General features: G+C 40.5%; 1 protein-coding gene across 2 annotated transcripts in view; it reads right to left on the reverse strand.

Moving 5' to 3' along the window:
• The window catches only part of LOC129171150 (protein tweety homolog 2-like), a 64,592-nt gene extending 54,424 nt beyond the window's left edge, over positions 1-10,168 (reverse strand). For both annotated transcript variants that reach the window (XR_008566743.1, XM_054759545.1), the window contains exons 1-2: positions 9,844-10,168; positions 4,188-4,363 (exon numbers count right to left, since the gene is read on the reverse strand). Coding sequence is in view for 1 of the 2 variants with exons in the window: in XM_054759545.1 (XP_054615520.1) it covers positions 4,188-4,363; positions 9,844-9,972 (305 nt within the window). In the remaining variant the exon portion in view is untranslated. The remainder of the gene's footprint in view (positions 1-4,187; positions 4,364-9,843) is intronic.
• Between the last annotated feature and the right edge of the window lie 2,196 nt (positions 10,169-12,364).

Consider the following 12,364-nt stretch of genomic DNA (forward strand, 5'->3'; position numbering starts at 1 on the left):
CAGTTTTCGTGTGGAAATAGCCTGAAATGTCGTATTTCCCAATTTTCAGTCAAACTGCAGCATCAAGAGCTTAAAAGACATTACAGTCGTCCCTCGCCACATCACCATTCGAATTTCGTGGCTTCACTCTATCATGGTTTTTCAAACATATAGTAATTAATAACTCATGCTGTTATAATTGCTGTTATTACTCTAGATATTGGCTTTTTTGCTGATATACCTACATTGATTGTCCAACTCCGATATCAACCGATACTGATATGTGTAACATCACGTATCTCCTGTCGTGGCATTAAAACACATCTGTAGTGAAACTAATGCATACAGCATCAGCAGTTAGCTTCTCGATGTGGCTGTAAAGAACATCTCGCGTAAGCAAACTGCCGCGTCTCCCTGCTGCTATTTCTGTGTTTTTTTACATTCCCGCTACCCCGTAGACATATGAATTAGGGTCGGGCGATATATGGACCTTAGCATGTATCACAATATTTTTGGGATGTAGGGTATTACGATATGAGGATCTAATTCAATTCACCAGAGTCTTGTATAAAAAGCAGAAAACCTTAACCCATATAATTAAAAATGATTTCATTAAAACTAAGCTTACCTATGGCACTGTGTAGAGCAGTGGTCTCAAACCCAAATTACCTGGGGGCCGCTGGAGGTAGGGTCTTGGTGGGGCTGAGCCACATGAAATATTGGGAAGTGGGCTGGGAATCTCAGGGTACCCCACAATACGGTATGATACGTGATGCATGGTTCACGATAACGATAATATCTCGATATTATCCTCCACACATAAAACATTTACTGCAACACACATGAACATGAGTTTTACTTATGTCTTATTTTTTCTGATGATGTCTACTATATTGGGCAATAAGAACTATATGGGTGTTATTCCATGTCGACAGGGCTCTAATAATCTTACAAAACACATTTAGAAGTTTAGTTTTCTATGCCATAACTACGAAAGTATTCTGTTTATAAATATCAAAGCATACTTCTCAGAAATTCACTCACCACAGTCGGGTGTGGAAGCAATTAACCGCGATAAACGAGGGATTGTTGTATCTCGCAAAAGTGGGTACACCCCTAAACATCTTCAGCTTCCTTCAGCAAGGCACTTCTGATCTTGCAGGTGTGTTTGGGCTCGTTATTGTGTTCAAAAACTGCCATGCGGCCCAGTCAAGTTGCGAGCGGTCGCCGTGCATCCCCAGACCATGACGGCATCACCATGCTTATAGGCAAGACTCAATTAACTTGCTTCTCCCTTGTGTTGCCAGTTATTTAGACAATAATGCCTCTGTGTTGAGGCGGATAGTAAATCTGGCTACACAAGCTGTACGATGACAACACACAAGTATTGTCCCTTGAAAAGATATACTGTACTAAAAATGCTTGCTGACATATGAGGTTTGTTTGTTATGAGCGCAATAACTCAACCAAAATGTCTATTAAAGTGTTAAAAGGCCTAAAAGCCTCGTGTTCATCTCTCGTATAACGCACGGTTAAACGTACAGATGTCCTTTTATCAGCATCTTGTGTTTGTGTACAATCCTTCTTTGTTCATCAGAAATATGTAACATGCACATTTTCAAGCAAGGCCAATTAAAGTCTTGCCTAAAAAAAAATAACTGGGAACGTTAAATCAATGACATAAAGTTTCCAAGTTATAAAAGCGTTTTATTAAAGTCAGACTTTAAGAATTAGTCAGCCAACGTCTCCCATTAAAGTAATTTTGAATCGGATGTCGTACGCAGCTGTGAAGATGCAAGAAATTGTCAAAACCACTTCACAGAGATGCGAGGGCGGAGTTGGAAGAATGGCTAAACGGCTAAACAACATCATGCCCGCTCACTTAGCGTCACAACAGAGACTTGCGTGCCTGCAACTGCTTGCTACAAACATGAAATAATAAAATAAAAGACCAAAATAATAATAAAAGGCCGATCATTTTTGGAAGAGGATGACTGGTTGGTTTGAGCTGACGATGTACCGTCGTCCCTTGCTGCATCGCAGTTCGAACACTGCTGCCTCACTTTATCGTGGTTTTTCCACAAAGTAATTAATTAATAAATGATCTTGCTGGGGTGGAAGGGTTCATTTTAATAACGATTCCATTTGTATCACTATTCGTGGTTGCCGATACGATTCAAGGACGATATTGGTTTATTTAGAACAGGGGTGGGCAAACTTTTTGACTCGCGGGCGGCATTGAGTTAATAAAATTGGTTGGGCGGCCTGACTACGTATATACAGTATTTGATACATGCACTCTATTTTGCACTTAGAATTCTAACAGCCCACCTGGAATTATAATGTCATACAATCTATGCTATATGTATGTGCTTGCGTCCCTTTTGCAGGAGCATTTTAAGCTACCTAAACCATCAAAAGGTTGCTTCAGATTGACTCTGACTACTGGCAAGTCATGTTGCAGGCTTGGATGGATGTTAAAGGTTTAAATACTTTGAAAGCAACTGGCGGGTCGGATTCAAACGCTTGGCGGGCCGCATGTGGCCCCCGGGCCGTAGTTTGCCCACCACTGATTTATAACAATACCGTCGGAAACGATTCAGTAACTTTAAATCGATTCAGTAACTTTTTAGCCAAATTTCAACCAGTGTGACTGTGACTGTGAAATAAATACCTGAGTACTGGACAGTGCAGGTGAAGTTTCCTAGATTCCCATTGTTTTTTGTAAGGGAATCAGGTATAAATTATGGATATAAACAAACAAGTAAACACAAATTAATGGCAAATGCATTAAAGTGCAACCATCACTTCAGGTTAACCTTTTCTGCTCTCATTTTCAATATTCAAGAAATTTTCAATAAAAGTACATTAAGTGCAAACATTTCAGCAGTAGCTTTACCTGCTAGTTCTGCCTTTGTTTTCAACGTAAAAACAATACAATATTCATATCAAAATGAGAGAGCCAGAGGAGCCGGTTGAGGTGGCTCGGGCATCTAGTCCGGATGCCTCCCGGACGCCTCCATGGTGAGGTGTTCCGGGCATGCCCACCCGGGAGAAGGCAGACCGAGGACACGCTGGAGGGATTATGTCTCACAGCTGGCCTGGGAACGCCTTGGTGTCCTCCCGGTGGAGATGGAGCAGGTGGCTGGGGACTGGGAAGTCTGGGCTTCCCTACTGAGACTGCTGCTGGACCCGGATAAGCGGAGGAAAATGGATGGATGGATGGATAATATCAAAATAAAGTGCAACCAACATCTCTTCAGGTTGAATTAACAGTAGGTGTACCTGCTACTTGCTACTGCAGGAGGTGCCTGGAAGGTCAGCATTGTGTGAAATCCCTTGCCGCCTTAGTAGGTGGCTGGAGAGATTTGTCGTGTTGCTGTGGTATTTTACTGTACTTGGCCGTCACATATCCTACAAATAGCGAGCGACTTCTTTAGAACATCTCCCTCTTTGCAAAAGCCAAAGTGTTTCCACACACTGGACCGCAATGGTGGCTTAATTATTTCTCGCTCGCCAGCTTGTCCTCTGCCATCCACCCTGCTATGTTTAGTTGTCTGCTGGCGCATGGCGATGAGGTCACAGACAGGCAGACTGAATCGAGTAACGTTTAACGCCTTTCATTAAAAGTATTTGTATTCTGCGTGGTATTTGTCTCCCACCCTGCCCCTGTGCACTGTCGCCTGTCCATTCGTGTGTACGGTACGTGATGAAGACGCTCGCATCTCCTTCCGCTGTGCAACACACGTAAACAAGATGATCCGTCGAGGATGAAGATACGAGCGATTTGTGCGGTCTTATTTTTTGAGGAGGTATTTTTATGAAGCAAATGTATGATCATGATCTACTATATTAGGTAATACAACTGTAAAGCCATTTAAAGCCGCCATTACAATACAATGAGACAATAGCCACGGCAGGAAGTACGCTGTCAAGAAAAAAACAACAAGCAACTGCTAACATGTGACTCTGTTATCTTATTTATGTCTAATATTTCTTATTTTCTCTGATTATCTGGCCAAGAGCAGACGGAATTGTTTTGGGACGGAGGTTTTTTTTTGTATTTTTGGAGTGTGCGCTGCTGCCACGTTATAGGGCTGGAGTGGTACATTATCAACCCAAACTGAGGGTTTAGTACAGTATGTAGCGTTAGGAAGTTAGCAAGTAACTCATGTATCTTTTTATCCATTGGACCATTCCCGACTCACCATATGATGAGACCCGTGACGACAGCCGCCCAGGTCACACAGCAGGTCCTTTCCGGCCTTTTGGTGTCCTCGTCCACATCCTTACGGCAGCCGCAAAGGAACACCAGGTAGATGGTCAAGGCAAGGAGACTCACGCCAAGGCCCACTGCTCCTCCGCAAGCTAGAACCACCACAGACTGACAGACAGAGAAGACACCAGATGCAACAATTACTATCAAGACGTCGGTATCACCCGATATACTGTTAATCCAATATACTGTATGTAACAGGAAATAAATTGAAGTGGGACATTTTTTACATTATTATTATTTATTATTATTATTATTACTAATTATCAATAATAAAACTATTATTAATTTCCAGTGTATAAGCTTTTTTCTTTTCTTACTTTTTTCTGACACTGAACCCTGCGGCTTATGCGGTGATGCGGCTAATTTGTGATCACTTTCTGGTCTCGTGACATCTGGTGTGCTTCGGAGCAACCGTTTTGCACTTCATGCATGCGCCCTCATCATTAGCGATGTGCGATTCCACTGATTCTTTTCCAATACTGAGTAAAATTCCAGCTGGTATCAGCGATACCGGTTTAATAGGATAGCATCAAATAATGAACATAAGACATCAGAGTAAGTTATGCAGTTATTTGAAACAACAGTATATAATTTACAATGAAAAACAGTGACTGGATGATTCAAGACGACCTGTAACACTAATTTAATATAACCTTGCAAGGTAAGGGGCTAATTTGATACAGTGGTACATTCGTTATTAATTTGTTCCAAAAAGAAAACCGAAAACATACGAAAACCAATTTTTCCCATAGAATAATTATAGTTTTACATGCAGAAAACAATGTTAAATAATTATGAATGACGAATGGATAGAACTTATTGTTGATGCGGACTTCCTGTACATCCTGAGGAAATTCAACAGTGTTTCTCACCATTTTTATCAAAGTGGCCGGTTATTTAGCAGTCGCACTCAATAAAAAATGCACGGACAGTAAGTCACCAACACGTATGGTGCTTTTTTTGGACACTTAATTTTGCGGGACAACACAGTACAGGGCAAACGGATTTGTTTGTTAAGTGAAATATTGTACGAAAACCGAGACAGTGTACAAAAACCAAGGCAAGATTTTGGTGAAAACCAAATCATAAGGAACCCGGCGAGTACAAAAACCACAAAACAATTTTACTGATATTTTTTCCCAAAACAATGTGTAAAGAAACGACCCAATGCCCCTCCAAAAGCCAGATGACACACAGAGAAAACACCAATTATTATCACACCGGTATCACCAAGCACTCGTGTTTAACAATACAAGAGAGCCGTCCCTCGCTCGTTTATCACAATTATCAGCAGTGAGTCACAGCAAGTGTCGGGTATATGTACTGTAGGTGGGCTGAGGGGCAAAGATAGGGCAGCTGAGCAGGAGTTGGAACTGTGGGAGGCAAAAGCATCATGTGACACGTCGGCTTTCATTCAGTCTTGTGATTCCAGAGTGTGTGCAGCATTTAAAGCCTGGGGGAAACGAGGGACGGATGGAGACAAACACATGCCCTCAAAAGAAAGGATTGTATCGACTATAAGAGTCTCCATATGAACTGCTCTTACACAAACGTTCCCTCATGAGGGTACTCCTTAATCATGGCTCTGTACTACTTTGGTTTTAAGGTTACGGTTTGGTTCATTTGAGGTACAGTAAGGGAACAAAATGCAAAACATAAAACTGTAAAAATCTTTGAAAAAAATCTTCAAAAATCTTAAGTTTAGGGGCAATCCACAGGGAAACGTTCTCAGGTTAAAATGGCAAAGTATTTTATCGTTTCGGGCTCTCATCCACATGGAAACGGCGTTCTGGGTGCCCTGAAGCCTATTGCCCTATTGCCCTAAGCCCTATTTTTTGAAAACGGCTTCCAGTGTGGGAAAATCTGAAAACGCTTGTCGTTTTCATGTAGACAGCCGACACGGCTGTTTTACAAAAACCATGACGTCACCAACCCAACGCCGCCCCGTCACCGTCATGTGACCAGAAGTGAGCTTTGATGACAAGGAATATCTGAATATCTCCACTGACATGACTCACCCCAGTCGACATTCTCCTGAGAGTTTGTTGTCTTATACCCCATAATGACTCACAGAAGTAATTCTACCTCTCGTAAGTCTAGAAGAGCCTTGGAAAGCGGAAAACGAGGGACTTATGCACATGCGTTCTTTCTTCTTCTGTGGTTTGGTGTGTCACGTGGTTCCGTCTGAGAGTCTGTTCACAGCGCCACACGTAGGTGTGCCTTGTGTATAACATCGTTTTCAGTCAGTGATCCGTTCCCGTCTGGATGCAACATTTCACTAATCCGGAACAGTGTGGCCGCACATTTTTTTCGTTTGAATATATTTCCAACCAATATGCTTATGATTGTTATTGTTATTTAATGAAGTAAGAATGGAATGTCCATACACACCAATTTAGACAAGATCACTGACGTATTCAAGCAGAAAGCTTGTATTGAAATAGTCAAAGCAATCTATCACCATGGCGATTTTTTTCATTGCCTCAGAGGAGCACCATAACCAGAAGAATCAAAGCAGATTTCATTTAAACGCACAATAAAACATTACCAACAAGACGAAAGAGCTGTGGAAAGTTATATTATCCGTTAGACTGACGGCGTCTGGAGCGCTCTGAGCACGTAGCCTCCTCTTCCTCTACGAACATAGCTAAACAATAACCAGCATCGCACCCTTGCAATTCTGAGGTACACAGTTTTTGGCCAGTTTGAATTAAAACTGGGACTTCACACTGAGGTGTGAAAAATGGAGAAAACGAAGACTATTTTAGCGCATTTACACGCACCAATTGCTGGGTTGCATGTGATGTCACATCCGGTTGCAGTCGGCACCAGCTCAGGCATAACCATAGCGAGACGTTCAGTGAAGTCCGAGCATACGTGTGCTGTTCTAACATGTGGAAATCATTTAGGAAAAAGTCATTAGGGAGTTCCTAAGATAGTCCGTCATAAAAAGGGAAAAAGTTCAAGAAACAACCCATAAATACAGAGAAAATATGTTAAAGGCATAGTTTGGATTTTTTTGACATGAAATGCTATGACATCCCCATCAGCAGTGTACTACATCAACAATGACTACGTTCACATGCAGTCAATATTCGGGTTAAGGTCAATATTCCGGTTTCTGAAACATTCGGAATAACCTGCGTGACAAAAAAACTGCACAGACAATGTTTGCACGGTAAACGTCATAACAGAATGTGCGTCATTTCCGCTTCTTCTTCCTGTATCCAAAATATCCGGATAACGAACGCCTTTGTTTGCATTTTGGTGCTGGTACTGACCCACCACCCGTGCTTGATTCTATTCTGTCTCACTTTCTTCATGAATGGAAGGCGAGAACGGAGCTGTGCCATCCATATCCATGCTACATCCCCACAGCGCCCCGGACACTTCTGAAGATGCGTTCGTCCAAACCCTGCGTGCTCACGTTCTGATAGATTTCGCTATTGCGGTACTTTTTACATAATGTTCCTGTCTTTCTCCCGACTAACAAGGTGGCTTGTTTCCTCCTCGCTTGCGTGTCGTCATGTTTACAAGTAGTTCCTGCCAAAGACTCCTTTTGAATAGAACATGCGCAGAACACAAATTAATGTTCCTTTTGATCGGGATATTCCGATAGGAGTATACATGACCCCATTTTCGGGTTAGAAAAGGAGTAACCCAGGGGTAATATTCAGGTTTTTAAAAACCGGAATATGAGCATATTCCGTTTTTTCAAAAGGGTTATTGTTGTTTACATGGCCGTGCACAACCGGGTTAATGCTAATATTCCGGTTATGACAGGGTTATTTGACTGCATGTAAACCTACTCAGTGACTTACCCCCCCCCATTTTGTCCAGCGAGTCCAGTTCTTGCCCAGAGAGCTTTGTAACGTGCTACTCCGCAAATCATTTTGTGGCATGTGTTGGGAGTTAAGTTCCACACGGCATTGGTATTGATTGTTATTGTTTTGACACTGCTCGAAAGGATGGCTGTGGGCTGCAATAGTGCTAGCCACAGGTGGCTAGCCACAGGTGGCTAACACCTTTTTTTGTGATCGGCGTTGGAAGGCATTTATTGACATGTTATCACATAAACGCACACAAAAGTTCTGAAAATTGGTACAGTTGAGTACAGATACTGACTCCCATGTATCGGGCATTGGGACTATATCGGTTGAAAAATGAAAGGTACCCATTCCTAACTGTTACACCCCAATAAATATATTGGAATATTCTAGTTCTTTAGCATCAATAAGGTAAGTAGCTAGATAGCTAGATAGCTAGATAGATAGCTAGATAGATAGATAGCTAGATAGATAGCTAGCTAGATAGATAGATAGATAGATAGCTAGATAGATAGCTAGATAGATAGCTAGATAGAATTAAAAGTGACTTCTAATTAGAGTCACAGACAGTTGTTCTGCTTTGAGGCAACTCATTAATTTAAGAACATGCTCTAATTGAGTTGGAATGACTCAGATAACACACAATCTGTGGTTCATTAGCGTCGTTCTCACAGTGTTAGTGCAATAACGCACATTGGAATGAGGACAATGATAAAGACTGTTTATGGGAAATGTTCTTGTTGAAGTTTACGACAATACGGGCCATGCTGCTGTCTGTTTGCTTCGTATAAATACATATGGCAACATCGCGTTTACTTTTAGAACTATTATTTTATATCTACATATTGGTGTGTTATTTTTTAAATGCATTTACTGTATAGAAATGCAAATATTACTTTTATTAATAATACACTGCAAATTCTTTATTTTTAGATACACACAAATGTGAACATTAATCAAATTGTATGTAATATTCGACATTATTGTTTTTACTTAAGTTACACTTTTTCATGTGTTTTATTTTTACATCTATACATACGTTCTATTTCCATATGTACATCATGAATTACATGGGTTTTATCCATTAAATACATGATAAATTACACAGTAGTATTTGTATAATAATGTAATTGAATAACAATTATAATTATTAATGAAATAATATCACTATTATATATATTACTTACTTTATTTTATAATTTATTGTGTTTAAATAAAAACACTTTATATATATATAGATATATATATGATCAACTGTAACATGTATATATTATATTTATATATTACATATAGTACATATTATTTATGTATTTATTTGTATTTATTTGTATTTTTAATTGAGCTTTAAAAGGCTTTGTTTGGCTTTGTGTGTACTTACTGTAATAATGTGTAATGAATAGAATGAATATAAATGAAGTATAAGTATATGTGTGCACATAAATCTAAATTAGTCATCATTTTTTACGTAATTGTTTTAGTTTACTTGTTGTTTTCAAGACCAATAAAAAGAGGGGATTCCAGCCACGGTGCATTGATGCACATTTAAATCAACTCAATGAAGCCGTGTGTATTGATTAGGCACATGACAAAGGTGATAGCAATAAATACAAAAAAGTTTAGCACCTGGAATATTTCCCAGCATGGTCGTTAATACATGTCATGTGTCATCATGTGAGAGCTTTTCTTCCTGTTTTGACACTTGAGAGAGTAAATGATTGCACTTTCAAGAGTCACAATGAGGAGTTGAGAGGCACCAACCTGCTGATAGTCATCCTGCTCCGGTCTAAAAGTGTTGTCCACCGGCTTGAACAAGAAGTTGAAGTGGGGGAAATTGTGCAGCCAATATGTCCACCATGGTGCAACGTAGTCCAGCCTAGCTGCGGCCATCCCTGCATGCAAAGTCACACAAGCGACCGAGATCCAAGTGTGTGCAGAGAATAAAGACAGATAAAGTTGTTAAGCCAGTGCACGAGGAGAAGGTTCGTCATGTTTGGATTGTGTTACTTCGGCTGCCATTGCACAGGAGAAAAAGTAAAATTGTGTTGCGCAGCTATTGGATGTTTGGATTGGAGGCTGGAGGAGACTTGAGTGACGCTTGCGAGAACTTGCCTGCCTGAACAGGGAAGGCGTGACGGTCGGAGGACGTCACGCCTCGCGTTTCGGTTCACGGCTGTCAGGACTTCAGGAGGGGAAAGAACTGTCGAAAACCGCAAAATGCAAAAACTCCAACCAATTTGAACACACATGGTCTGCCTTGAAAATATATTCATGGAGCCACCTTAATTGTAATTTATGACTTGTGCTGTTTATGTGTGACCCCTTGTGGACAACGAGGGGCACTGAGGTTAATTTGAATGACTGATGATTGCCGCCTGGCTCCGGCTTTTTAAAGTACACGTGCACTACATAATGAGATCCAATATTGTTTGGTCAGAAATGATGCATTTGCAGAGATAACAGGGCACTGCATCATACTCGGTGTTGTTTGTAATGCAAATGTAATAATTGCAACTACCGTAAAAATGAACATATTGTTGAATGAATACCAATAAGACACTGTCAATCATAAGTTATTATGATCAATATTTTTATATAGCCTGCTTATTTTAATTCATGAGATTGTAAAGGTGTACCTAATGAGGTGGCCTCTGAGAAGAAATAAAGAAAAAGAAGAAATAAAATAAAATAAAATTATTGTATTATTTATTATTAAATAATATTATGACAACATATTAAAACAACATAGTATTATTACTTTTTTCTGTTTCTTGCTTTGTTTGTGTATATTAGCGGTATTATTAGTTGTGATAATATTATTTGACTGAGAAACATTATTTAATTTTGCATTTTATATAATTTTAATGACTAAATCACATCTAATCCTGATGTTTAATGATCCTTGTCACCATTATGAGATTTAACCGATAATACCGTGGCCTAGTGGTTAGCATCTTGGCCGCACAATCAGGAGGTCAGGGTTCGTGTCTTTGTTGGAACATCCGTGTGTGCAGTTGGCGCGTTCTTCCCATGTGGGTTTTCACAGGATACTCCGGCTGGTTGCTTTGCGATATTTGCCCTGTGATAGGCTGACGACCAGTCCAGGGTGTACCCCGCCTCTCACCCAAAGTCGGCGATAGACTCCAGCGTACCCAAGACCCTAATGAGGTCAACTGGTACAGAAAATAGACAGACAAAGTTATTATTGTAAATATTTGTGAGCAAACATGAAAGATACATCATGCGGATCCTATATTTTTACATTTATTATTAATAATACTACAAATAGTACTACTTTTAGTTATAACACATGTGTATTTTGTAGTACGTTGTTGAGTTTCCAACCATACAGTTTAAGGTTCCAGTAAAGTGTCCATGCTGTTTGTCCTGCCAATACCAGTGAGGATGTGTGATGCATCACCCCATCATGTTTTAAACATTCAATTTACATCAAATTACATGGAGCCTGCATCTAAAGCCGAACGTTGATTCCAAGCCTTGAGTCGGCAGACAAAAAAGTGATGATATTTCATATGCATTTGAGATGGCGGTGAGCGGGGTTGTTTATCTACAAGGGGTGCAGAGCAGACCGCTACGAGGCGACTTGTGTAATTATTTGGATGTTTTGATGCACCTCCACGGCCGGAGGATCCACAGAGTGTGCTCTGACTGCGAGTAGGTGACACTCCAAATGCACTGTATGAATATGAATTGTGACTTCGCCGCATTTCTAAACAGCCACATTTGATGCCAAGGAGCTCTCCAGCGACTGCACGCCAATCAAACTTTTCTCAGTCGAAGACAAAAACAGAGAGGGAGTACGGAACGGAATAATAGAAATAAAAGACACCTGGTTGTGTGTGTGGGTCTTTAATTTGGACTCAGTGCCGCTGTCGCTGCTGCACATTTATTCTTGTTATCGCAGCAGGGACAAAATGTCTACAAATCCCATTGATGCTGGTGGGATCTTGCACTCTAACTACGCATGCACTCAGGACACTGCACTTTGTTTTCTACACTCCCATCATTGATGGTTTGCTGTTTTATTGTTTTAATAAAAATGTTCCCGATTATGCGTCCACCCCATTAGCATTCATGTGGTTGGTCTCCACACAGATATCACCAAAAACTGACCATAGCCGACTCATCTTGTGTTAGATACCCTTAGAAAACTATAGTTCTCTAGGACAGAAATCAAATCGTTCCGTACAGTAGCTACTGGCCTGAACTTTGACCTTGGCTGCCTCAGCCATCTTCAGTCAGATATGCTGTGAAACCGACA

Source organism: Dunckerocampus dactyliophorus, chromosome 18 (assembly GCF_027744805.1).
Source record: "Dunckerocampus dactyliophorus isolate RoL2022-P2 chromosome 18, RoL_Ddac_1.1, whole genome shotgun sequence".
Taxonomy (NCBI): domain Eukaryota; kingdom Metazoa; phylum Chordata; class Actinopteri; order Syngnathiformes; family Syngnathidae; genus Dunckerocampus; species Dunckerocampus dactyliophorus.